This window comes from Talaromyces atroroseus (genome assembly GCF_001907595.1).
Source record: "Talaromyces atroroseus strain IBT 11181 chromosome Unknown scaffold_14, whole genome shotgun sequence".
NCBI classification, from domain to species: domain Eukaryota; kingdom Fungi; phylum Ascomycota; class Eurotiomycetes; order Eurotiales; family Trichocomaceae; genus Talaromyces; species Talaromyces atroroseus.
In genome coordinates, this window is record NW_017971446.1 from 582,023 (window position 1) to 608,363 (window position 26,341).

Sequence of the window (26,341 nt, forward strand, 5' to 3'; positions counted from 1 at the left end):
CACTTGGCCTACCTTGAACAGCACCGAATACATCCCTCGGAAGCTGCGTTATATCGTCATTGGTAGGTTCGAATTGCCTATTTTACTCTCGAATGTTTATGCGCACTGTGGTTGACATTCAGCCTTCTTCGATTTCCAGTGCTCGTCTCGTCTCGCTTTTAGAGGATTTTCTTGGTCTGCCTTTGCAGCTAATAAGCCTCCATAGATCCTCCCGCTCATACACATCAGGCATTAAGCTTCCAGCAAATAAATATGTCTCCCCGTTCAAGAGAAGGTGGTGATATTTGTGCCATCTATGTTCACGCAGGCGCCGGGTTTCACAGCTATCAGAACGAGCAGGTACACTTAGAGGCCTGTAATGAGTGAGCGCATCCTTTGAGTCAGCTTGGTGGTTTATTTTTCTTTCGAATTTACAATCATCGAACTCTGCTGACTTGAAACAGCGCCGCGAAAGTTGCTATGTCACTCCTGAAAAATGGTGGTTCTGCTCTTGACGCGGTTGAAATTGCTTTGAGGTTGATGGAAGATCGGGAAATCACCAACGCTGGATATGGCAGTAACCTCACAGCTGACGGTACTGTCGAGTGCGATGCAACCATAGTCGACCATCTGGGGCGTAGCGGGGCTGTCGGTGCTTGTTCTCGTAAGTTCACTACAGGGCTTCTACTACATCAGACCGCTGAATGTCATACATCAGACGTCAAAAATCCGATTTCTGCAGCTCGCCTTATTCTCGACTATCAAGATAAACCACTCTCTCTGCAACGCGTGCCACCCAACTTTCTCGTCGGCCAGGGGGCTACTGAGTTCGCCTTTGATCATGGTATGCCTATAGTAACAGATGACTTGTTGATATCTTCGACTGCCAAGTCCCGATGGCTACGATGGCAGCACGATGTGGAATCCGCCAGGTTAGAACAAGAGACCCAGAGCGGAAAACAGACTACAGGGGAAACCCGGAGCTCTGAAGCTTCAACGCACTCTACTAACTCCTTAACAACGGTCAATCCTGCAGTGCTTATGACACCACCCTCTAGTCTTCACGAGAATACAGGCTCAAAGGAACAAGAGGTTTCTTCCATCAATATAGCACAACGTGAATCGTCCCTCGTCACGGCAGATGGCACTGATAATATGTTCGACAGCAGATCAGCACAGCCAGCGGGCTATGAAAATACAGTAGGAGAGACTAGCTCAGCGGATGGACGTATAAAAGAAAACGAGGATAGCATTACCGACACCGTGGGAGCCATTGCCGTTGATTGTTACGGTAGGATTGCCGCAGGCTCGTCTTCTGGCGGGATTGGATTGAAACATCGTGGAAGGGTAGGCCCTGCAGCCTTGATAGGTATCGGTACGGCCGTTATCCCCGAAGATTCACGAGACCCCGAGCACACAAGTGTCGCTGCAGTCACGTCTGGAACCGGTGAACATATCGCAACAACTCTGGCTGCTAGCGCCTGTGCTAGTCGGATTTACTTCAGCGATCGCAAGGACGAGACTGGAATGACGGAAAACGTCACCGAAGAGGAGGCGATAAAGTCTATGATTGACGTCGACTTCATGGGTGAGTCCGACCGATTACTTGTCAACTGGAGTCCACGCGCTCTGGAACTATCCTGACCTTTTGCAGACCACCCAAGCGTAAAGCACAGTCATTGTGAAGCTGCAATTGGCGTTATGGCGGTTAAGAAGACAAGAGACGGCATCTATCTGTTCTTCTGCCACAATACAGATTCATTTGTGAGTTATTACTTTAGGCTCACACTCATGGATTTGTTTTGGATAATTCTTAACGTCAGTTTAAATTTTAGGCCCTTGCTTCGATGACCTCGGAGGATAGGGCGCCTCACTGTGTTATGTCTCGACGCTCTAGACAGGGAACCACTGCGCAAGGCGGGCGATTTTCAAGGTTCCGCCGATAACCTTTGAATAACTTTCGTTTGAACTATGTAACCGATCAGGATGAAGAGGCCCCACTAGAAAAATTTAGATCGTGCTCAAAGTTGGCAAGGCGTTTGGTATGAATAACCGCAAGAGAGGTCTGGTCTGGGAATGCGCGAATGTCCTTGTGCGTTACGAAGTGCATGATTGAAGGGACTGGATCTTTACTGGACTGTCTTTTTGTGCCTTCCCAATAAAAAAACGAAGACTAGTTCTGTTTAACAGTTCCATTGATCTTGATTAATCTAGCTATTACTATGGGGTTCATTTCAGTTTGGTCTGATGGGGGCCCAAAATGGCAGCTCCTCCCAGGAGATGTGGAAATCTGTGAGGTTTCGCGACACATAAGCCAAAACAAAACAAGCAGGAGGAAAACTGGTCCGTCAATTGGGAAATGTATGACTTTGGTATATTTTGAAGATTTGCGACGCCCGAGCTTGCGGCTCTGCACAGGGATCTTAAAGTACCGCCGGGACCCCAGAACAAGGCCCAACAAAATGGCCAATATTCCACTGAAGAGAAATGTGCCACCATAGATGGGTGGTAATTCAGAAAGTCACCAGGTCAGGATACCATAACGCCATATCTCTCAATGATATCGTCTTTTCCACGGATGGATCATCAGCAGATGGAATGTTAGTTGCAACTGCAAGGCTGACCATTTTGCATCCCTACACTCTCTGTTACAGGAATATTTTTGAAAGGGAAACAAAAATAACAGCGAGTAGAATTCACTTACATCAGATCCCGCTTTTACAGCTTTGATGGGTTTAGAAACTGCGAGACACTGCGTTGTGAAATAATATGTGGAATAAATAATAGCAGTCTTTGATATTGTTCGAAGAAACCGACCTCGGCGAAACTTGATTCCGAAGCCAGCTAGCTACATGTACCTAAAGAAAACAGGAGCCTGAAGGAGTTCAGAGCCGTACCCTACAGATGATCAGTCGGGAAACCATCATAATCACCACCATATGCGTTGTTCTGTGGTTGTTGGAGGTGCTCCATTGTTCGTGCCTTTGGATGATTAGGCGGGTCTAGACCTTGAGCCCAATGACATCTTCTATTCTATCCGGGGCTTTATAAAGAATACTGTTTGAATACTGCGGAGGACTTCCGACCATGGCACGGGATAGCACCGACAACAAGCAGATAAATAAGAAATAAGCTACAGTAGATCCATTCTATTCAGTGTCACTGGTCCTATATTCAATAGTGAATAAAATTCTCAGTGCCGCCATGACTCTTGTCCATATCGGTCAGTTTGAACCAAGTTCCAACAGGCGCCTCTCCTAACATAGGGCGCAGTTCTCTTCAAATTCCGCTCCGATGTCAGCGACGAGCATAAAAAGACCTTTGTTACCGAGCTTAAAAAGCTGAAGAAACTCCCCTGCGTTAAGGATGGACGACTCCTCGTTGGAGGCCCTAGTGTGTCCGATCCTATCGAACGCAGCAAAGGGTTCCAAATCGCCCTGGTGAGCTACCATGAGAATTTGGCGGCTTTGACGGAATACCAAGCAAGTCAAGAGCATCACTGGTATGCGCCTCTACCCTTTGCGTCTTGCAAATCGTTCCTATTTATATGCTGTCGATGCTAATCGAAGGACTCCATCTCAGGGTGACGTCTACTTATATGTTTCCGTACAAGGAGGATTTGGTGCGGTTCGATTTCGAAGTCGACCCAGAGGATGAGCCCATGTGCCAGTTTCTTCCACTGTCTTAGATTATATCTGCGTATCTAAGTCATTATTTCTATTAACTAACTATCGAAAAGCGCAAATGAATGAATCTTCCCCTGTCTCTGCCAATTTGGGCTTAGCGGATGTTCTCCGCTCTCGACCGGTTTTCAGCGTAGCTCTTTCCTCTTCTCTCCTTCTCTTCCTCGGCCAACGCTTCCTGCCACTGCTTCCACGACGTGTATCAAAAGGATCATTGGCTTGAACACATTGTATATCCTGATGCGAGTTTAGTTCCAACATCATGGATTCTCCAAGGCGAGTTCGGAACCGAGCCGCATGCAGGCGTTGTCAGCGACGGAAAATCCGTGTAGGTGATCGATCCATTGCGTTGCGTTAACCGCTGAACCAATCCAACTGATTTCTTCATCGACAGTGTGATGGCAATACGCCTTCGTGCGGCGCTTGCCAAAAGGCTGGCGTAGACTGTGTCAACGATGGAAAGCAAGAAGTCCATCGCTCGTGAGTAACCGCATTACGCCGTGCAGCATCTGTGATATTGATTAGAGCACACAGATATCTTGTCAATATGGAAAATCGAATAAAATGGCTGGAATCTATCATTCGAGAGAGATGCTCCAACATTGACTTGAATAATGGCATGGAGCAACCCTTAGAGGCTCTAGATGAGCTGCCGACCGGAAACAGTACCCAACATAGCGTACCCCAAACACGTTCTTCTGCTCGAGCTACAGCGCACGACTTAACGCAAGAAGTATCTCACGGGGATAGGCCTCATGAGCAACCTGCATTGCAACTTCCTATTACCCAGGAAGAACCGCAGCAGGCGCACGAGATTGGGTTAGTATCGCTGTTCCGCGGAGAAGATCCCCGGTACATCGGTCCGTCTAGCGGATACTCTTTCGCCAAACGGATATTCTCAAATCCTGGTAGGCATGGGAGACCGGAATCTGCTATGAGAGCAGATGGAATTGCCTCACGTTTTCCGGCCGAATTATTGAACCCCCCAGCATCACTACCAGCACAGAAAGAGGTCGCTGTGGAGTTGTCGATCAAGTACTTCGAGACAATTCATCTTCTTTACCCGTTTCTACATCAACAGACCCACATGGAGATGCTTGGTAATGTTTATGGGCGACAGGAAGAAGACCCAATAAGTAGCTTCCAGGTCTATATGGTTTTGGCCATTGCTTCCCTGAATCTGTCAAGAAAGTGCAAGCTGCAACTCCCCGCGGAAGGATATTATGCGTCCGCAATGAAGAATGCGGACTATGTCTGCCAACATGGCTCAATGGCGGCACTACAATGCCTGCTGTTGCTGATGGTATATGCTTTGTACAATCCATCCTGCAATATCAATATCTGGAATCTCAACTATCAATGTCTAGCAAGTGTGATTGACCTTGGTCTACAGCGTGATGTTCGGGCTTCTTCAACTTATCCAATGCCTTTGTTCAAGCAAGAAATGAGAACTCGAGTTTTTTGGGTGGTTTATACTTTTGATCGGACCTTGTGCACTATGATGGGTCGGCCAATAGGTATCAGGGACGAAGCATGTGAAATAAGAGCAAGTCAAACTACAAATGCCGACATACTATGAGCTTCACTGACATAAAACACATAGTTCCCGCTGGATATTTCGGATGCCGATCTTATTAGCGCTACACCAGGAGAGTCTGCAGTTAACAGGACGCCCTCGCATATGTCACTATCAATCCGCCTTTTCAGATTGGCACAACTAAATTCTGAGATTAAATACATCATGCATAGTATCAATCGTGATGTACCGCACTATGCATACCCCCCTGTCAAGGATATCTTTGCCTGGCAACGAGATATGATGAAGACGCTTGAGGACTGGTATTTTGAGGTGCCACAGCAGACCAGAAACTGGACGACGCAGTACTGTAACATCAAATACCATGAGATTATGATACTGCTATTGCGGCCAAGTCCAGCGATTCCCAGTCCAGCAGACGACATTTTTGAACTTTGCTCTGAGCATGCTTATACTCTCCTCGCATGTTTCGGTAATCTGTATGAGTCGGGAAATCTTCTATACAGCCGATTTGTGGTACATTCCATTTTCCTTGGAACCTTAGTTGTGTTGCATTGTATCTGGAAGTTTCCTAGGACAGCTACCAAGTTTTCAGTCGACGAACTCATAATCAAATTCAATATTTCGCAAAACATTCTGAGCAGCATTGGTGAGCACTGGGCCGAAGCCCTAGGTGCGCGCGATTGTATTGCGGAACTTTCAACAATTACAGTTCAACGACTTCTGAAAAACCAATCCTCAGCGGCGTCGACCTCTTTGCCAAGCCAACCCAGCATGACAATGATGTGTTTGCAACATCGTAGTGCCAGAGAACCTGCCTATCGACACCTGGAGCAGTTCCCAGCAACTCCCAGGAGTAGCAATGCACAGGGCCAAACGTTCTCGGAGGCAAACATTAACCACCCGGCAGAGCCGTGGCCTACAACATCCGAGTACCCGAATTTGTTTGACGATCTTTTACGGACAGATTTGGAGGGATGGAATGGAACGTCCGATATTGACGGCTTGATTAGCGAAGTGTTGAATATTCCGCACTTCTAATATGTTCAACACTTGTTATATGGGGTCGCGGCATAGTCCCGATTCGCAGCCCCGCATGGACGGATAATATCCGCTCGGCAACTCCGTCCATAAAAGTACCATGAATATAATTTCAGCATTTATACATCCATAACTCATTTACCAGTTGTCTTGCAGTCGCCATTAAAATAGCTATAGCTGATCTATACAATATGGCGGAACCTACACAGCAAGTGCACTACATTCAACCTGCTGTACTCCAGCAATTCGTTCACCGGATATTAACGGGGAACGGCGTATCTGACGAACATGCCAAAGTCATTACCCAATGTCTCGTCCAAGCAGACCTTCGTGGTGTTGATACGCATGGCTCAAACCGTATCCCCTCTTATATGAAACGGATTCGTCAAAAAGTGCTCAATCCATCCGCAACTCCACAATTGCAACAGGTCACACCCGCAGCTGCCATAGTGGATGCACAGAATGGCTTCGGGTTCGTCGCGGCTCACATGGGCATGCAGAAAGCCATTGAGATGGCGCAGGTTTTTGGAATAGGACTGGTCTCAGTTAAGCATTCAAATCACTTTGGTATGTCTGCCTGGCTTGTTCAGCAGGCGATAGATGCAGGCATGATGTCACTCGTTTTCACAAACTCTTCACCAGCCTTGCCCGTCTGGGGAGGCAAGTCGAAACTTATGGGTGTGTCACCTATTGCGTGTGGTGCACCGGCAGGAAAAGAACGGCCATTCATATTAGACATGGCCCCTTCAGTAGCCGCCAGAGGCAAGATCTATAAGGCGCTTCGAAGAGGAGAGAAAATACCTACTGAATGGGCATTGGATGCCGAAGGCAACATGACGGATGACCCAGCCAAGGCCATTGAAGGCGTTATGCTTCCTATGGGCGGACCAAAGGGTTCTGCTCTCGCAATCATGATGGATGTTTTCTCCGGTGTGTTCTCTGGATCGGCCTTTGCGGGGAATGTGACGGGGCCGTATGATCCATCTAAAGCGGCAGATGTCGGCCATTTCTTGGTTGCTATCAAGCCAGACTTGTTTATGGGTTTGGATGACTTCAAATCCCGTATGGACTATCTGTATCAACGGGTCGTGGGATCTGATAAGATGGCTGGTGTCGAGCGGGTTTACTATCCCGGCGAGATTGAGCAGATTACACATGAAAAGAGGTTAGTGGAGGGTATTCCATTCACAGAGGCGGAGATCAAGGGCTTGAATGAGGAAGCAGAGCTGGCAGGGGTTAAAAAGTTGAATTATGTTTAACTTGCGTTATCTGAGTTGCTTACATCTTGACAAGAAACTTGGCAACCTGCTTATAGCATTCAATATTTGCTAAGAGAAAAAAAATAAAAAAATAAAAACTCTAGGACACAAAACTCTCAGACTCTCCCCGTAGACGAAGTAATCCCGCCATCTACAACCAACTCTTGTCCAGTGATATACTTTGCCTCATCACTCGCAAGAAATAGCACTGCGTTTGCCACATCCCAAGCATCCCCCATCTTCCCCATGGGTACTTGCCCATCCCTCTTCCGCATATACTCTTCCTCATCCCCACCAGGCGCAAACCTCTTCGCCATCTCTTTCGTATACGGTGTGTAAATCAAACCGGGAACAACAGTATTCAGTCTCACCCCTTTAGCCGCATACATCACCGCCGTGGCTCTTGTGAACTGCATAATAGCCGCCTTTGTAGCAGAATACGCTATCTGGGGCTTTCCTATATAACGCATCCCGGCAATACTAGACACATTCACGATTGATCCGCCGGTGTCTTGCTTCTGCATGATTGGAAGCACATAGTGGCTAGTCAGATACACGCTTTTCAGATTCAAATCGACCTGTGCATCCCACGTGCTTTCGGACATGGTTGCTGGACACCCCGGCTCGGATTTGCCCACGTTGTTGATGAGGATGTCGATTCGCCCATGCCGCTGCATGCATGCATCTACCAATGCCTTTACGGATGCGGAATCTGTGACGTCTGTCTTCTGAACATGGCACTGGCCTCCGACATCTTCAATGCGTGATTTTGTGCGTTCGCCAGATGCTAAAGACCGGTTTCCGCCGAAGATGGTTGCGCCTTGTTTGGCGAGGAGGGCGGCGATGGCGGCACCAATGCCCCAGCCTGAGTCGGTGGTTTGGCCGAGGCCGGTTATGAGGACAACTTTGTTGTTGAGCTTGAGCATTGTGAGTGTCGACTGCATGAAGTAGTTGCAAGTATTGTCGTTTTTTCCTTTTCTCACCTAGGTAGGTTATATATCTAGATCAGTCACGACGGGCGGGCCCTGATGGCCCGAATGGCTCGGAAGCGCTCCGCTCCAACCTCTACCTGTCTAGACTCTATACAATCTAAACTAAATCTCACTTTTTCGTGCTACTTTCACATGCAGTAATCAATCAAAAACTATACTATGCGCGGTTTCCGTCTAGAGCTTTGTATTTTATGTCTTCAAAGTGAGCAGGAAATTGATAAGTCGCGACGAATACGCCGGACTTGACGCCAACTGGTCACGATACCATGATGACAAATGAGGCACCGAAAATACATGCAATAGCACCCCATCGACTGTTACTATTCCACCTTGCGATATCCACGTCTTGTATTTGGGCGTGTCCACGAGCTTCGATTGCGCCAGTTCCATAGTCTTACCCGGAGGAACGTCAGCGTCGTCGCTGTCTGCAACGCCTGATATCTTGGCACTGTAGGCGCAGAGAACCATGGCGCTAGCCAGCAGGCCTGCGGCTCCGAGCATGTTTGACAGTCGGTGGTCACTCAGCTTGTGCAAGGTGCTCTGGTGCTCATAAATCCGTTTCGGCTGCACAGCATAGTAGACGGCTTCGCGGCCGTCGGCAGACTGGGCCCAGGCACCAATGACATTTTCCACGTCGGTGTCATGACAGTTCGCGCAACACCGCTTGTACTCCAGCAGCTTCAAGTTGGCATACACCTTCAGGGAGATGAGATGGTACAGAGTGAAATTGAGGCCGAGAAAGGGGCTGCCGTCACTAGAAGAGTCCGTGAAATGTACGCACGCGATTCACAGTGCGGTTTAGCTCGGGAGACCGATAGTTTAGATGGTGCTCCTCGTGAGTTTCGCGGCAAATCCCCCATACTCGGCGGTTGGTCAAGTAAAAGAAGAGGACGGAGAATTTATCTCTGCAGCATTTTGCGGCGCAGTCACTCCTCTTTCGAGAGGGGCGTGTAGAACTAAGTAAATTAGCTCGACATATCTTAAACAACTCTACATTTAGTTTGATGACAAGTGTACGTAGACCCCAGTTCAAACTTGCTTGAATGATAGAAAGAAAATAAACGTGTCTTAGCTTCACCAGGACAGTGAAGAGGCAAAAAGTTGATTGTCCTCAACGATGAAAATAATCAAGGCAGTAAGTATGTTATTTTCATTAGAGCCCCTCGATGCTCTTTGGCATCTGTTCAACAACGCCACGTTGGCACCTGCAAGGGTCCTTAGCAAGTCGAATAGCGATAAGGCAATGAGTCCACGGTCAAGGCTCCCAGTATCAGCGATCACATTTCTTTCGGAGTCGCAGTCCACAGGCCTTTATGGGACTGGGCAAACAATTCGGCGATAAAAGCTTATAGTAGCGGAATGCCCTAAACACCATCACAGTCGAGAATTGCGCATTTTGTTTGATTTCCGCGTCTCGCCCTTGCCCGTCACTAGCAACAGCCGAATTCAGTAGTAAGATAGCTCGCGTGCCGAGGTCTGATGATGATTTATAGAGAATTCACTTCCTATTGTAGTAAAATTAGCTTGTCTGATAAAGAATATGTATACAGATATATCATTAAATAAGGATGCGCAATTTGATACTTTTATTGTATTTGCTCAACGGAGTGGCTTTTTTAAGCAGTCCTTGCCCTAACGCTAGGCCTGAACCGGCAATCCCAATCAACGTCTATCTTCTCAACTCAAGTTGTTTTTCTTTTCTTTGTTTTACTTTTGGAATAATAAGCAGTTCTTCTTATCATTATGCAGTCTATTACTTATTGGAGTATTTTATATATGAATCTTATTCTAACAAATCTTATTACATAACGCATAGAAGGCGCGATCTAAGTGGAATTCTTTCTTACTGTACAAGATGCTAAATAAATGCATCGGACTTGTACTGTGGCAAGCACCGACTCCGACGCCTTCGGACAGGGGCAAGGGCATTTTGTGCTTAACTGAGATACTTCTATTTATAAGAGTGCACACTGGCCCCAGGACACATTTCTCTCTATGATGATGAGCTTGGGCACCCCTATGGTACTACCTAAACGACGAATATACAATGTCCAACGATCCCATCTACACCTAGTCATTATTGAGTCATACTCATCTTGGATGATTCCATGAATGATAGTGCTGGGAGTTTTTGACGATAAGGTAAAATAGTACTATTGAATGTGAATTGCATCGGCTTCATGTGGGATCCGGCGGGATGACACATTATATAAATAAGAAAATCAAACGTATAGTCGTCTATAAAATTTTCAGTGTAATCATAAATTCAAATATACTGTAAATCTCTTATTCTTTCCATCAGAGCGTTGTATCTCCTTTTTTGCATCCTACATACTCCCGTCATGCAGCGCTCAAAGCAACGGACACCTGTATCTCGATTTCTTCGCAGAAACGGACAGCAATCCTCATGTGAGAACTGTCGAAAATCAAAAATAGCATGCGACCATGCCATTCCACATTACAGTCGCTGCGTGCGACTTAAACGAACAGATTCCTGTATATACGTACTATTCCTGCTCGCAAAGTCATCATCGCCGGGCATTCTGAAAAGTGCGGCTGTGGGAAAGCGAACAAACACAAGCGACAAACACAAGCGCAAACACGGCCACTGACCAAGGCCATATCGACAGCAGAATCTCTGCTCTCAGGGGCCTCGCTTGCTACACAGCAAGACTGGACAAGAAGAAGTGTGGGGCCTGAGACTCTACCTAGAGACCGACTTGATAACCCCAACAAGACGATGAGCTGGGGGTCAATCTTTAGTGAATTCAATATCGAGGTCAAGCCAAAAAAAAAAAAAAAAAAAAAAGGCAAGCTTCAGAGCTCTCCCTGTGAATCGACCATTCTGTCATGGAATGACCCGGAATTACTAAAACATGCCATGACAGCTCTGACTCAGATACCTGCGCGAGAAATGTGCAATGGTCTACTCGAACGCGCTATCAAGTACCCTGATTCTGGATGCCATGGACCCTACCTGCATCTGCTGCATGAAAATCCACACGTCTGGGTCGCTCGATTGGGTTCCAGATCGTCTGTGGTGTGGGCATTGGCCTTGGATTCGACGGTCCTCAACTCGCGGCGCAAACGGTCTTTGAGCAGGCCGATGTTCCCATCGCACTGACAGTGGTAACAACGCTGATGAACTTTGGTGGTGCTGTCTTTGTCTCGGTGGGAAGCAGTTATCTTCAACAACCAAGAATCCTAAAATGGCTGATGAGGAGTCAGCCTCTAGTGTTTCTGGTGCAGAAGAGAGCGAGAAAGAGGGGAGAAAGATGAGGTGAATGTCTCGGTATTTCTAGGAGAATATATTCATTATTACCTAACTAGGTAGGTAGGTATGATCCGCAGACTTAGGTATATATATTAACTTTTGCATTTCCTACAAACATGTCCCATGAGTACTTCTTCTAGCAGCTAGAGAAAAAAAAAATCGGCATAGGTCACTGAGGATTTGTGAGGAATAATCGAGTCCCCAGCCGAGGGGATAGACCAAAGACAGACCATATGTATTTAGTATAGTTAACCTATCATACATAGATCAGTACGCGACGGCCCTGTCTAGATTCAGGCACACAATCTACAACAAGACGACCCCCTATCAGACATGGCGACCTACATCACTTTGCCTATTCTCAACGAGTCTATTCGACTAGTTGAGGACGACCCCGCAAGCGGGAATTCCGTGAAAGCAATGGCTTCCGGAATTCTTAACTACTACTTTCCCACCACCGACGGGTATGCAATTGTACCTGAGCACAGAGGTTTTCGTCGACTTCATGGTCCTGCGCGTTAAACGTCAGTTCCCCGGAAACAGGGGCTTCACTGATCATACGGTTGTTCAAGCTTCAAGCACTGGCGTTAGTGCATTGCCCGACTCCTCTTTGGACCGACTGCAAGATGCTCTTGAGAATGCCAACACCGAATTTGAAAGACGTTGGGCATTGATCATTCATGGCCCTATTTTCTACTTCTACAAGTATCATCCAAGCTTACCTGTGCACTCGCGCCTGGTTCCTTAATCTTTATATAAAGAATTGTCTGTGCTTTATTTATTTCACCCGGACGTTGAACAGTGTAGTAGGAGCTGCTGGAACATGGCCGATATCAATGCCGTCGATAGCACTGGCCAAATGCCATTGCCAGGAGAATACCTAATTAGGTATTTGTAAGGTTAAAGACAAAGTTAAGGGTCTACCTCAGTACTTATTCCTGTGGGTTGCTAGCGAGTCATCTCGTTCATTCTTCATTCCCAGAATCGGAAATTCTAGGAGGTCTGCTTCAAGTTTCGACTGCAGCAGCATGGCAAGAAGCCCACCTTTGGGCAGTTTCGGAAGGTATTTTCGGCACGCTAGTCTAGCTTGATTAATTAATCCTTGACACAAAACTTGATGGGCCCAGGGCGATACGTACTCGGTTGGGTATTTATGATTCGCCGCTGTTGATTGGCGGATGTATGTGATGCGTCTGATTTTTACCGAAAGAGGCAATGCGAGGAGTTCTACACTGAATTCACTTCGTAGCCTCGGGTGGCAGTCAGTCAGGAGCACTCCGGGAATCTGAAAGTTGTTTCAGTCAGCACGCCTCAGGTACCACAACTAGTAACTAATTTCGCGTACTTTGTAGATGTGGATGTTCGCTGTGGTCGGGGGTTTACCCTAAGCACAAAAGGCTGACTCGACTCGGGAGAAATCGGAAGGCCGACGATAGTTAGAACTTTGATACCAGAAATGCATGAACGAGGACGAATCAGTAATATTTCTGATCTTTTGTTCCCTGAGTCGTGAGTGACTGATGTGTGATGTGTCGGATAGTCCTCGACTGCCTCCTAGGATAGCCGATGCCTTTGATCTTTAAAACTCGATAGCAATAACCAATGCTATTCGCCAAGTAGGAACAACATGGTCCAATAGGATAGTTAGTAGGCGACTCCATCCGAAAAAAAGAAAAAGGTGGGGGAGGATATCCTCGGCTAGCTTCTTTTGCTCCCCACGACATCATGGCTTGCTTCTCCGCAATGCAGCTAGCCCGTTCGTCGGATCGAGGCCCTTTCGCTGCCAGAACGGAATGCTCCGTGGGAACGTTGCCACTATGTGTGCGGGTGACCTCATCGCACATCGTGTGTGGCCACAAATGCCCGAGTGCTGAGATCATCACTCTGGATGAAGACGATGATGTTCTTGTATGGGGAGAAAAACGCAGTGAAAAAGGCGTCGAGGCACGTGCTCTCCGGGGGATACAAGTCAAGTGACTGCCCTGCCTCCCTTCTCCGTCTGAGCTCGCAACTTTACTTACCTTACAGCACGAAAAGCAAAACTCGCTCTGCACGACCCGCCCTGGCTAAAACGGTTCATGGTCGTTCTGGATCAGAGTCGAAATCTAGTGCGATAACTGGAACGCTCCCGTATCCGCATCTCGGGTCATTTCGGGCATCCTCGTCGACGGCCACGATTTGCAGCTGCGATCCAGAGCCTGGCCGCAGTGAAGTCATCCTTGCTCGGCCATTCAGGTTGGTCATCTCGCCCCCGGTATTCTCCGTCAAAACTGTGGGGATCCGCGTGTGATATGGTAAACTAGACAAGCTTCAGTCACGATGAATCCCGCAGCACAGGTCGCTGCAACGACTACTAATATACCCCCTCAGCGCCCAAGTTCTCCTGGTCCTTTCCATTCAGATTTCATCCGACAACAAGTCGCAAAGCAGCAGTTGAGCAACTATCACTCTACTTCCCTCAAAATGATCACTCAATCCGTCAACCGAACCGCTCTGCACCCTGGTGGTGTTCAGTACGTTCTTCCTTGACTGCTTGCCATGAGTGCTCTTTACTGACTTGGGCTCTGTCCAGACCAGGCAAGAGCCACACCGAGCTTGAAGAAGAACTCCATGAAACTGCCCACATTGACTACGATCGCGTTGCTATTGTAGGTCACCGCGCATCGTGTCCTGGATTTCGCGTGAGCTAACAATTCCCCAACCCCGCAGGTTGCGAACCCTTCTGTTGCGGCTCTCTATGAAGATGCTCTAGTCTACGAAACCGGCACTGCCATCACATCGTCTGGTGCGCTGACCGCATACTCTGGTGCCAAAACCGGCCGCTCGCCCTCAGACAAGCGTATTGTCAAGGAGCCAACATCGGAAAACAATGTGTGGTGGGGACCAGTCAATAAGCCTATGAGCACAGAGGTATGTTTTTCTTTTTTTTGTTGTTGTTGCTCAAATGCGCCATTTATTCTTTGCTTTTTGTGTTCCCATACTGTCGCGTGGCTCTTCTTACCCTTGCAGGGTCTTATCCTTGCAGGGGGTTCCACCTGTGCCTTGCATATCAGCATATGCCGTTATCCGAGGCTTGTTTTGTTGCTTGTGTCACCCATCTGCTCCTACAGCATACATAGCATGGCATGGGAATGCGCGATTTTCCATCTCCATTCCCACTCACTTTGGACAGCGGGACACTGGTGATTGTAACTTTCAAAATAGTTTTGGCTGTTCTTTTCCCTGTCGCGCCAAGCCTCAGCTGCATCTCCCCCCCGCAAAATCGCCTCGCCCATGACATCATACTCGGTCTAGTACTAATCGGGCATCTTCTAGGTCTGGCGAATCAACCGCGAGCGTGCTGTCGACTACCTCAACACTCGCAACCGCATCTACGTTGTCGATGGATTCGCCGGCTGGGATGAGCGCTACCGCATCAACGTCCGCGTTGTCTGCGCCCGTGCCTACCATGCCCTGTTCATGCGCAACATGTTGATCCGCCCCTCCGCCAAGGAGTTGGAGCACTTCCACCCCGACTATGTCATTTACAATGCCGGCTCTTTCCCCGCCAACCGCTTCACAGAGGGTATGACCTCGGCCACTTCAGTGGCTATCAACTTTGCCGAGAAGGAGATGGTCATCCTTGGTACCGAGTACGCTGGTGAAATGAAGAAGGGCGTCTTCACTGTTTTGTTCTACGAGATGCCCATTAAGCACAATGTCTTGACTCTCCACTCCTCTGCCAATGAGGGCGAGAATGGCGATGTCACTGTTTTCTTCGGTCTTTCTGGCACCGGCAAGACTACTCTTTCCGCTGACCCTAAGCGCGCCCTTATTGGCGACGATGAGCACTGCTGGACAGACAAGGGTGTTTTCAACATCGAGGGTGGATGCTATGCCAAGTGCATCGGTCTATCGGCCGAGAAGGAACCTGATATTTTCAATGCTATCAAGTTCGGCTCCGTTTTGGAGAACGTTGTCTTTGACCCAGCCACCCGTGTTGTCGACTACGAAGATACTACCTTGACCGAGAACACTCGCTGCGCGTACCCCATCGAGTACATTGACAACGCCAAGATTCCTTGCCTCACTGAAAAGCACCCCACAAACATCATCTTGTTGACATGCGACGCTCGCGGTGTGCTGCCACCAATCTCCAAACTTACCACCGAACAAACCATGTTCCACTTTATCTCTGGTTACACCTCTAAGATGGCTGGTACCGAGGACGGCGTCACCGAGCCCCAAGCCACTTTCTCTTCCTGCTTCGCTCAACCTTTCCTTGCTCTCCACCCCATGCGTTACGCCCAGATGCTTGCAGACAAGATCTCGGAGCACAAGGCCAACGCCTGGTTGCTTAACACCGGCTGGGTCGGCGCTGGCGCTACCACTGGTGGTAAGCGATGCCCATTGAAGTATACTCGCGCTATATTGGACGCCATCCACAGTGGTGAACTCGCCAAAGCCGAGTATGAGGTCTACCCAGTCTTCAACCTCCATGTGCCCAAGGCCTGCCCTGGCGTCCCGAGCGAGCTCCTCAACCCAGAGACTAGCTGGACTGCCACGACCGCGTTTTCGGATGAGGTCAACAAACTTGCTAAGTTGTTCAACGAGAACTTTAACAAGTACGCTGACCAGGCCACTAAGGAGGTTATTGCTGCTGGACCTGTTGTTCTGTAAGCAAACAGGATATAATATAAAAAATTTTATTTCGGTTTTGTCAGCATGATATCTCGGTGTTTTTCTTTTCTTTTCTTTTCTTTTTTTTTTTTTTTTTTTCCGACCTAGGTTTTCAAAAGTGTTACAAAGCACTTGTTTTTCTTTTGTTTCACCTTTCCGTATGCGTTTATCGATTCCCTGCGCTGCATTTGTTATGTGTGATGATTTCAGTTTTATCTTCTCCATCGGTTACGTATGGATATATATCCCAGAACTTACTTCTGATAGTGGTTAGATACATCAATAAGAATGAATGATTATAAGAATCGGTGCTAGTAGTTAACTAGCTAACTGTCGTAGTTGTCCGGAGCACTGGCTCTGCACTCCGGGCAGGACGAAAGAAATCTGCGTGCAAAATACATCAATGTCCCCGTCGAGAGGTGGGTGCTTTTAGATTTCCTAGCACCGGACGAGTGTGACCCCGAAAGGAATGGGCTGAGGGTTTGCTAATGTCCGGTAGTTAATGGCTAGTCCGGAATAGGAACTGTTGAGTCCATACTGAGGAATACACGTAAATACATGCAAAGAACACTAGTGTGTACGTACGGAGTAGGAAAGCTGCTTCCAAGACTTGTCAACACCGTCTACGACCAATGGGGATCGACTACTTGCGGCCAGTATTATACCATGGCTATATGGGTATATGGCAACCGCACTTTGTAGTTTGTAGTTTGTCAGATATGGCGTTGTACTAGATTAATGCAGTGCACGTGGGGGCGCAGCCCAACACAGATAGTTACAATCCCTGTGGACCGCTGGTCATGATTGACTAAGTCGATCGGATAATGGTTCAGCATCAGGCCGATGCTGGTTGTTGGGCAATGCGAAAGAAGTAGCGATATCGCCGGTTTCGACGCTGTGAACTGCCGATGCACGACTAGAGCCTAGCAGTACGCCGTACGTATGTGTAGAAAGGTGATACAGCCGATCGTTAGCCGAAGGCAGGAGGCAATCCCCGGGGTCACCACATAGCCAACGCGGGCCAGGAGCCGAGCGTGTCCTGATATCTATTATCGCTTGCAGCAGGGCCTGAGGCCATCGCGAAGAGCAATAAATAATAGCTTGTAATTGATAGTACAGCCAGACGGGCAGACTCGGAGCGCCGGAGCCAGCAACCCGGCTGACCGGCCCCTAGGCCGCAACAGGAAAGGCGCCAGGCTACTGTCGAGATCGTGGGGCGCGCAGACGTCCAAGACTTTAGACTCACTCTTGCTTTGACGTCTCTCTTGAATACACTCTGCAGTCTGTGCTGTGCGAAGACGGGCTTTTGCGGAACGTCTGGCTCTGGCGGACCAAGGTCTCTGGGCTGGTTGGGCCAAGCATCATGCATAGCATACCCCGCATTATTCGTTCGGATATGGCCATGGCCTGTCCGGTGCCGTAGTTGTCGTAGCCATCGAAACAAGAGATAGAGCGTTGGGATATAAGCGTGCTAACTAGCTGGCAAGGTAGGTCCTGCCGGGACAGCAAGACGTTGCTCCTTCCCTTTCCCGCGGCGTGGCTCCTTCCTCCTGTGGCTCCTTCCTCCCGTGTACCTCGGATCGCTCTACGTCACCCATATCATCCATCCATCTTCGTCTCCTCCTTTTCTCTCTCTCTCTCTCTCTCTCTCTCCTCTTCTCTCCTCACCGTGCTGTGTAACAACCCCCACCCATCGAATCCCATCAAGTGATCATCCATCCGGCTTCCAGCTATATCTTATCTAGTAAGTGCGCCTCTTGAGCAGAGCCCTGTCTCCATGCGTGTTGTTCTAATTAACAGCTAGAGACGCAATGGCATCCAGACCCTTGACCGAGTCCGCTACCAGCGCCACCAAGACGGCCAGAGAAACCACCAAGGCCGCCATGGAGAATCCATCGGCCGCAGCAAATACCTTTCTACACCAGCCTTACGTGCGAGCCGCCCTCCCCTTCATCAACGGCGGACTGGCTGGCATGACTGCCACCGTCGTGGTCCAACCCGTCGACATGATCAAGGTGCGCCTGCAGCTGGCCGGAGAGGGCCAAAAAACTGGCCCAAAGCCCACGGCATTAGGGATCACAAGAAACATAATTGCTTCTGGCAAAGTCCTCGATTTGTACACCGGGCTGAGTGCGGGACTATTGAGGCAAGCAGTGTACACTACTGCTCGGCTCGGAATTTTTGATACGTTCATGACCATCGCAAAATCCCGCGCCGAACAGCAGGGGCGGAATGTCAGCTTCGGTGAGCGCGCCCTGTCCGGACTAACTGCGGGAGGCCTGGCTGCCATGGTTGGCAACCCGGCAGATCTTGCTCTAATTCGCATGCAATCGGACGGACTGAAACCAGCCGAAGCACGTGCCAACTACCGCTCTGTCATCGATGCTCTTTCTCGCATTTCTAGAGCGGAAGGTATTGGCGCGCTATGGGCTGGCGCAACTCCCACTGTTGTTCGCGCCATGGCGCTGAACCTTGGCCAGCTCGCCTTTTTCTCCGAATCCAAATCTCAGCTAAAAGCTCACACCGGCTTGTCGCCCCAGACCCAGACGTTTGCAGCTTCCGCTATTGCTGGTTTCTTCGCTAGTTTCTTGTCGTTGCCTTTTGACTTTGTCAAGACTCGTCTGCAGAAGCAACAGAAGAATCCTCAAACTGGCGAGCTTCCTTACAAGGGACTCTTGCACTGTGCCCGCAAGGTCGTCCAAGAGGAGGGCTGGCTCAGATTCTACCGAGGATTCGGAACATACTATGTCCGCATTGCGCCTCATGCGATGGTGACTCTAATCGTGGCCGATTACCTGAATCTCATCACCAAATAAAAGCTGCCGATATAAAGGTTTTATTTTCTTTCGAACTTCGAGCGGGCTTTTGTTAAAACGATGAAAATCACGGCGAAGAAGACCGTTGACGCTTGACGACGCTGCTGGCGGTATTGCGTCTAGCAGGGATCGTCTTCAGCACGACTGAAAACAAATAACCTATATCCTCGTCGATATTACCGATTACGATATATATCACATGCTAGGAGCACTCCGTACAAACTTCCTTGACTGGCTAGACCGGCTCTACGTCAAGGCCGGTTTTCACAACCACGGGATACATTATACAACCCTTTATTCGGCATTGTGGCCTTTGTGTGCGTACATTACCCAAACTACTATATATTAACTATCAATCGGGGGTACCTTATTGCTACCAACCGATCAAAGACACATGACTCGATGGCCCTGGAGAAAAGGGGGAGCGAGTCATCATATTGAATTAATTTCTCAGGACGTTCGTTTGTTTGCGCGTGTGTATTACGTATAGTGCCTATATAATTATCTTAGTCTTCGTTACAGTACCAGATATCAGCTATTAAAGAAAAGTGTTTCGCCAATTGAACTATGATATTTGCTTTTATAGTGTTGTGCTAAGCAATACATGGAATATGTCGAGTTTAGAGTAATGCATTGAATTAATATGACATCGAAAATAATAGGATAGAGACTAATCGTTACTGTCTTCACTTTCATCGTCCGCAGCCGTCGGCGCTCTGGATGAGCGCTCCCTCTTGATTCGAATCCTCTCTTGCTCCTGCACTTGACGAGCTTCCCGATCCTCCTCGCTCTCGCTGTCATCGTCGTCATCATCGTCATCAGAATCATCAGAGTCAATCGTAACCCCACTCGACCGTCCATGCAGCCCCTTTCTCCGTCCACCACCAAACTCCGCCTCTTCCTGCTCTCTCAATTCCGCCGCTCGTGCACGCCGCACGCGCCGCAACAAAACCAGATCCGGCTCGAGATCATTCAACGTCAACGCCTCCGAACAAACGGGGCAAGGGGCGGCGCGCACACGACGAGCACGAGCATTCCTGCCAGCTGCTCCTCCTCCCTGGAAATCGTTGGGTCCCGCGGGGATGGTCATCGGGCTTGCCTTGATCATGTCTTGAATTGCCATGCGCTCAAAGCTGTGTACGCACTTGCTGTTTTTCACTGGATCTTCGAATGTGCGTAGTGTCAGCGGGCATTTGAGGGAGATGCGTTCGCGCTCGATTTCTACGTCGTCGCGGTCTTGGTGCCGCGCTTGATTGTTGAATGCTGCAGTGGTACGAGATGATGATGATGATGCGGGGGGGATTTGTCGTTGTTCAAGATGGTTGAACCATGTTGACGGATGTGGTACTGGCGGTGTCTCGTTGCCGGGATGTTTGGCATCGTGGACAATCCGGTAGAAGCCAACGTAGGTGTTGTTGGAAGAATATCTTGGAAGCACATAATTTGTCAGCTAATACATCCCCAAACCGAGTCACAAGAGGGACCTACCTTTCCGTCAATGATTGGCTCTCCCATTGAGCTTTATGTGTTTCGAGTTTCTCGGCCAAAACTTGACTCGGCACCAGTGTCGGCGCCATGTCCTCGTCCTCGTCCTCGTCCTCGTCCTCCTCGTCTTCCGCGGCATCCATTTCTTCATCCCCATCAGCATCCCGCCGGCCTACTCTCTCTCGCAATCTGGCTCGCCTGCGTGTCGCATTCAACGCGGCCCCGGCCGCCTGAGCGTTTTGGGTCAGTTCCTGCACCGCTGCATGTAATCCACCGAGTTTGTACTCTGCATCCACGAGACCGCGCATGCGCTCCTCCAGTTGCGCCGTGGTTGCTTTCACTTTTTGCTCGAGACTTTCCAATTTCCGAGCTTCCTCGTGTCGTTCTTCATTTTCTTCGTCCTCGTCCTCATCTTCGTCATCTTCGTTATCTTCCTCCTCGTCGTCTACTTCTTCATCTTCTATCTCCTCATCCCCATCAACATCCCTCTTCACCTTCGTCCGTCTTTTCCTACTTTCAGCCTTCGTCGCCTTCTTCCCCCTACTCGAGCTAGCATTAAACCGATGTCTCGCATCAGTGGCGCGCTCATTCGCCTCGCCCGCAATCTCCGTCAGTTTATCCGTGGCTTGTTGGATGTGGCCCTTGACCATGCGGAACTGTTTCGACAAGAGAAGCGATTCCAACGCGCGTTGGGCCGTCGCAGTCAGCGGCATGGAGAGCGGTTCGTATTCTGGCGTTGCGGGGCGATTGCTTGCGCGCGACGAAGACGCTGTTGGTTGTGCGTTTAAGGAGCGCATGCGAGGCTGGCGAGAGGAGGTTGATGCTATGGATGATGCCATTTTGCATGTCACCCTCCCTCTGTTTTTTTTTTCCCTTCTTGTGATTGTTCCTTTTTGGTGACGGATGATTTGATATTCAATGCGTATTTGGGAAGGTAGGATGCGCTCTCCTTGTTCAATATGGATGTATCTGAGGGAGAGCTATTTGACAGTCAAGATGATATAGAACTAGAAAAGATATGGCTGATAAGATCAACGCGTCGCGTGTTGTCTGCGCTAGTCCTGATCGGGTTAAATAAACTGTTTAGCCAATCAAATAAAATTACTGCTAGCAGCATATGCCATGAACGAGGATAAAAAAAAAAAAAAGAATGATTGACTGACTTTGATATAAAATGATAATTTACTTCCTTTTTTTTCTTTTTTCTTTTTTTTCTCGCATGATTAACATATTTACACATTGCAGAACGCAAGAGAAGCCAAAATCATCAAGAATAGAATACAGAATGCCGAATCTAGATTTTCTGGAAGACGAAAGCATGGTAGAAACCTGCATGATCATAAAACATATTAGTGATAAGTTGATTGACGAGGGTAGGAAGGAAGATAGAATGCCATACTAGCTGCCTCGAGTTCTTCGTCGCTGACAAGAAGTTGTCCGCCTCCGCGACCACGTACGCCCATACGTTCACTTAACGGCCCGAGTTCTGGATCATCTTTTTCTTCGTCCCAGATCTCTAGGAATGGCCGACGGTATATGAGTTCGAGGTTGTACTCTGTAGTGAGGCTGTATAAAAAGTTAGCCAAAGATAAGCCTCACGGGGCATGGAATATATGGCGGGCGGAAAGGGAGGAAAAGAAAAAAAGCTACTCACTATCGGAAGGCCTCCCATGGCACGACGTATTCAGGAATCTCTTCAACTGCCTCCTGCATAAAATAGCTATACTTCCAGCCAAATGGTGGACGGAATACCCCATCATCAGGAGTCTTGCCAGGAAATCGTACACGATAGATGCCATTGCCCCATTCTGGACTCTGGTCATCTTCCACCTCCCCATCCTCTGGGGCATCCCCATTTCCTTTGGAAATGTTTTCCTTTTGTGCTTTGCGATTTTTATGGAACTCAGCCACTTTCGCACTAATCACGTCTGAGTTCGGCCCAACGCCTATGAATCGTCCACCCTTTTTGAGGGCACCGGATACATTGTGCAGCATCTGTCGCGCCTTTTCCTCAGACTCAAAGGCGTAATGCATCGTAAACATGCTGACAACGACGTCGAACCCACCACCACCCCATCGTGCATTCATAAGGTTGGAGTTAGGGCCGACATTGGCGTCAATGCCCACTTCTTGTATGATACGCAAATCACCTAGCCATTCGCCAAAGCAGTCCTTGGGATAGAACTCCGCATGAAAGAGAGGATTGCCGCGTCGGTTTCTCTGGTTGCGATTATTTCTCATATCATTGTAGCGGCCTCGGGCCTGGTCAATAGATATTTCGGCGGGGTCCAATCCAACGTAGAGGTCGACTGGCTGAGGGGCCTGCTGCCACTTGCCGAGATCGCCTCCTTTACCACAGCCCAAATCGACTACCAGGAGCTTCTTTCTTTCAGTAGGAGGACCCCCGGCTTCAGGAGCCCACTCTTTGCTCCCCGTCTTGCTGGCTAAAAATTCTTCATCGGGTGAAAATTTTTGTATCACAGTGCTTTTGATCCAGTTATTGAAACTTCGAAGCCCCTTTATCTTGCTATCCGTCTTTCTCCATTCTCGTCCGCGCTCAGGAACGGCATTGTAGTGTTGACGAACAACATCGGAAACACCGCGGTCTCGTAGATCTCGTTCGACTTCTCGTTGTTGAGCGAGTTCTCGCTCTTCCTGCCGTCGCCGTAGCACATCTTTCCCAGTAGTTCCAAGTCGTGCTCCGCCACCGGGTCGTTTTCTCTGGCGAGCTTCGGCTTCGGGCGTCACTGATCGTTCGCGAGGCAACGGTGAGCGAGATCTCCGGAGGTCGGCTGCTCTTCTTCCTGGAGATGCGGAGCGAGAATCTCGCGAATCCCTATGCTGATGAGATTTTGGGGAACGATCTCTTCGGGAATAGGCTGAGGGAGCTTCACGCTTCGGCGCCCTCTGAGGTCGCTCTTCACGGCGTCTGCGTTTCGAAGGCTGCTGCTGCCTAGCATTCCGGCTCGTCGCATCTACGCCCGGCTCATCTTCCGCGATTTTTCTTTTTGCAGCCGGCGAGGATTGCCCTGGCTCCGCTGCAGCCGAACCGTTATGACCGCGTGTCTCATTTTGAACTGACTGGGGCGGGTGCGTCTGATCAGCCATTGAGACAGTCTTTTGTAAAGGTCGGTTTGAGGAATGAGGAGAAATGGAAAGCGAGGGGTCTTGGGTACGTTTCGAAGCGGAAGAATTCTCAGTGACAGAAGAATGCTGTTCTTCGAGAAAAGCTTCGTTTTGCTTGGGAGCCACTGCAGTCTTGCTTTCGACTACTAGTGCCGTTGGGAGTGGAGCGTTGCTGGTCGTCTGCAGGTATTTAATAGTTTAGTTAGTTCTAGGTCAGTAAGGTCTTATGGAGCCCTTGGGGAGAACAAGGAGCCCTGCCGGGGATCCACCCAAAGTAAACCACCTCGATTTGATCAGTGATCACCTTGTCGGGTTGTCTACGTACCGTGGAACGAGCAGGATGCGAGCTTTCGGTGGTTTGTGCAGCAGTAATGTCCAGGCCGGTAGAGTTGTCGCGTTCTGCCGAGCCGTCATGTTCCTGCTCCTTTGCAAAAATGTCCCGGGCTGGATCGTACATGGACGCACGCCGGGCGTCGCCAGTTGGCCCCTCGGCCATGATGCGCGCTTGTGAGCTCAGAGTCTACAGCAACAGCATTCAAACCAATGTTTCTTTTGCGGCCGACGATCTCGCGAGTTGCAACTGCCAGCTGCGCTCTGAGGCTCGCTCGATTGGGCCTAGCGCCGGCTGGTGGTCCCGACGTCCCGTCCGCATTAGGAACGGCTTCTCTATCTATACAAGCATTATTGATTGATCCTATTGTACACGAATATATCATGGTATCTGCTCAAGGAGACTCTGTAATATGCAAATTTTTGCTAACCGCCAGCCCAGAAGAGCTCAGAACCTAACGCCTCGCTCAAAGAAACAAAAAAAAAAAAAAAAAAAAAAAAAAAAAAAAAGTAGAAGAAAGAAGAACGATCAAAATGTCATTATTTTATCATTTGCTCTGCGACGAGGCCTTCTTCGGACCCTTGACATGCAAAGCTTCTCGCACCCGGCGAAGCTTCGACCACCATTCCCTGTCTTTGGCTCGTTGAGAAGCTTCGTCTGTCGCTGTTGAATCCAAGGACAGTGTGTCGGCTTCTGTAGGAACGCTTTCAGTGGGGGTCGCTGATGCGGATGTTTTCACTCGTCGGCGATGTTTCGTCCGTAGACCTTGAGCTAGAACTTGCCAGCCGCTGGAAAGGCTTTCAGGTCTGTCAGTCGCACGGCCAGTACCGCTCTGTGCCGGTCCATTGATCCAGGGACAATAATCCATATGTTCACTATGAACCGGTAGCTTTTCGTAAACGGCCTCTTTTCCCTCTTCCTTCGATTTGTATAACCATAAGCCTAGGCGTCTAAAGCAAGCACGGCATTCGAGCAATCCGCTAGAGCCATCCTTAACGACGTCCCAGCCAAAGAAAGCAAAGGCAAACGACCTTTCGTCAATTGTATTTTCTTTGCCATCACTTTGCTGAGAGGTGTCGTCATTTAGGCTGTTGTTGGGCGAGTCTCCTGGGAAACCGGGGGGCAGTATGTCTATCATCTCTTTCAAAGATAGCTGTTCAGGTAACTCGATTGTCTCCCGAGCCGGCAACTGGTCTTGAAGCTTCGAGATTTTCAAATATCGGTCACGCAACGCATTGATGGCATTATCGGGGTTTGTCACTTGTAAACGATGGATGGTTGCTGCCAATTCAAATGTTACATTTCCCAGCCCAGCCGAGTAGTAGAAAGGAACATACGCACCGTCACATGCCTTGCTCCTCCACAGACAGTTCTCCTTATGACCATCGGATAGCAGCTTTCGATATTCCTCAACCACTTTCTGTCCTAGATCGTGATATGTGAGCCTAAAAAGCTCGCCAAGGAAAGGTATGGGCGCCACTTACGAACTTCTTTCCTTTCCTGAACCTTGTCGCTATCCAGATCTTCAAAGTCATCCACTTCTTCCGGGAGTTTCACCACCAACGACGCGCCACATCCACCAACACATGCCACACGCATATAGTCGGTGCACGACCATCCACGCTTCGCCCATTCGACCTCATTTATCGGAGACGGTTGCGACAACCATCGGGTCACAGGCCGGAAAGTCTCCAGCCGCTCTAGAAAACGTTCGCGGTCCCAAGGAACGAAATTGGGGCGAAGATTTGCGGAGCTCGAGGTAGTCCTGAGGATCCGGGAGACCGTTGTCTTGGTCGATACTTTGTCGAGAACGCCCTCCCCAACGCGGACTTTCTTGATCGAAGGCGGCTCAGCTAAACGCTCTCGGGCAGCCATCAGCGGATCCGTGGGGGGTTTTGCTCCGCCATCACCACTGGCCAGGGGTTTGGATATTGACTCAAGGACCCGGGTGAACTTGCGCTTTTTCGTCTCCAGGGCGTAAGACATGCTGTGGCCAAGGTTGCATGCAACGCTTGAGTGATTAATTCACGGGGGAGCTGCTTAAGTTTAGTTAAGTTTGAAGCTGGTCCGTGCTGCCACTTGCAATGCTGCTTCCGTGATTGGTCAGCGAGAGACTTCCCGCGTTCTCAACTATCGTACGTTCGCTTCGCCCGCCTCGA

At 49.1% G+C, this 26,341-nt stretch overlaps 11 protein-coding genes across 11 annotated transcripts, besides 2 other annotated features; 7 read left to right on the forward strand and 4 right to left on the reverse strand.

Annotated features, from left to right (window-relative positions):
* Positions 1-252: 252 nt before the first annotated feature.
* On the forward strand, positions 253-1,925 carry UA08_08559 (hypothetical protein; the record flags this gene model as incomplete). Its single annotated transcript, XM_020263460.1, has 5 exons — positions 253-362; positions 444-643; positions 698-1,567; positions 1,634-1,743; positions 1,815-1,925. 5 exons carry the CDS (start codon positions 253-255, stop codon positions 1,923-1,925), a joined length of 1,401 nt encoding a protein of 466 aa, XP_020116302.1.
* Positions 1,926-3,183: 1,258 nt separating this feature from the next.
* On the forward strand, positions 3,184-3,667 carry UA08_08560 (hypothetical protein; the record flags this gene model as incomplete). Its single annotated transcript, XM_020263461.1, has 3 exons — positions 3,184-3,202; positions 3,253-3,481; positions 3,562-3,667. The coding sequence occupies 3 exons, from the start codon at positions 3,184-3,186 to the stop codon at positions 3,665-3,667; spliced, it is 354 nt and encodes a 117-aa protein (XP_020116301.1).
* Positions 3,668-4,209: 542 nt separating this feature from the next.
* UA08_08561 (hypothetical protein) lies at positions 4,210-6,240 on the forward strand (the record flags this gene model as incomplete). Its single annotated transcript, XM_020263462.1, has 2 exons — positions 4,210-4,965; positions 5,266-6,240. 2 exons carry the CDS (start codon positions 4,210-4,212, stop codon positions 6,238-6,240), a joined length of 1,731 nt encoding a protein of 576 aa, XP_020116300.1.
* Positions 6,241-6,431: 191 nt separating this feature from the next.
* Positions 6,432-7,499, forward strand: UA08_08562 (hypothetical protein; the record flags this gene model as incomplete). Its single annotated transcript, XM_020263463.1, has 1 exon — positions 6,432-7,499. One exon carries the CDS (start codon positions 6,432-6,434, stop codon positions 7,497-7,499), a length of 1,068 nt encoding a protein of 355 aa, XP_020116299.1.
* Positions 7,500-7,615: 116 nt separating this feature from the next.
* On the reverse strand, positions 7,616-8,992 carry UA08_08563 (hypothetical protein; the record flags this gene model as incomplete). The annotated part of the gene is made up of 2 exons (XM_020263466.1): positions 7,616-8,437; positions 8,813-8,992. The coding sequence occupies 2 exons, from the start codon at positions 8,990-8,992 to the stop codon at positions 7,616-7,618; spliced, it is 1,002 nt and encodes a 333-aa protein (XP_020116298.1).
* A 3,106-nt stretch (positions 8,993-12,098) lies between these two features.
* Positions 12,099-12,513, forward strand: UA08_08564 (hypothetical protein; the record flags this gene model as incomplete). The annotated part of the gene is made up of 2 exons (XM_020263467.1): positions 12,099-12,229; positions 12,309-12,513. The coding sequence occupies 2 exons, from the start codon at positions 12,099-12,101 to the stop codon at positions 12,511-12,513; spliced, it is 336 nt and encodes a 111-aa protein (XP_020116297.1).
* A 977-nt stretch (positions 12,514-13,490) lies between these two features.
* Positions 13,491-16,424, forward strand: UA08_08565 (Phosphoenolpyruvate carboxykinase; the record flags this gene model as incomplete). The annotated part of the gene is made up of 6 exons (XM_020263468.1): positions 13,491-13,738; positions 13,794-14,000; positions 14,069-14,278; positions 14,338-14,413; positions 14,475-14,675; positions 15,081-16,424. The coding sequence occupies 6 exons, from the start codon at positions 13,491-13,493 to the stop codon at positions 16,422-16,424; spliced, it is 2,286 nt and encodes a 761-aa protein (XP_020116296.1).
* Positions 16,425-18,235: 1,811 nt separating this feature from the next.
* On the forward strand, positions 18,236-19,240 carry UA08_08566 (putative mitochondrial 2-oxoglutarate/malate carrier protein; the record flags this gene model as incomplete). The annotated part of the gene is made up of 1 exon (XM_020263469.1): positions 18,236-19,240. One exon carries the CDS (start codon positions 18,236-18,238, stop codon positions 19,238-19,240), a length of 1,005 nt encoding a protein of 334 aa, XP_020116295.1.
* A 670-nt stretch (positions 19,241-19,910) lies between these two features.
* UA08_08567 (hypothetical protein) lies at positions 19,911-21,564 on the reverse strand (the record flags this gene model as incomplete). Its single annotated transcript, XM_020263470.1, has 3 exons — positions 19,911-20,667; positions 20,729-21,065; positions 21,240-21,564. The coding sequence occupies 3 exons, from the start codon at positions 21,562-21,564 to the stop codon at positions 19,911-19,913; spliced, it is 1,419 nt and encodes a 472-aa protein (XP_020116304.1).
* Positions 20,020-20,070: a repeat region (Identified by RepeatMasker using a combination of RepBase library and repeat library created with RepeatScout).
* Positions 21,119-21,229: a repeat region (Identified by RepeatMasker using a combination of RepBase library and repeat library created with RepeatScout).
* Positions 21,565-22,019: 455 nt separating the features above from the next.
* UA08_08568 (hypothetical protein) lies at positions 22,020-24,347 on the reverse strand (the record flags this gene model as incomplete). Its single annotated transcript, XM_020263471.1, has 4 exons — positions 22,020-22,054; positions 22,125-22,291; positions 22,380-24,031; positions 24,177-24,347. 4 exons carry the CDS (start codon positions 24,345-24,347, stop codon positions 22,020-22,022), a joined length of 2,025 nt encoding a protein of 674 aa, XP_020116303.1.
* Positions 24,348-24,729: 382 nt separating this feature from the next.
* UA08_08569 (hypothetical protein) lies at positions 24,730-26,168 on the reverse strand (the record flags this gene model as incomplete). The annotated part of the gene is made up of 2 exons (XM_020263472.1): positions 24,730-25,607; positions 25,667-26,168. 2 exons carry the CDS (start codon positions 26,166-26,168, stop codon positions 24,730-24,732), a joined length of 1,380 nt encoding a protein of 459 aa, XP_020116416.1.
* Between the last annotated feature and the right edge of the window lie 173 nt (positions 26,169-26,341).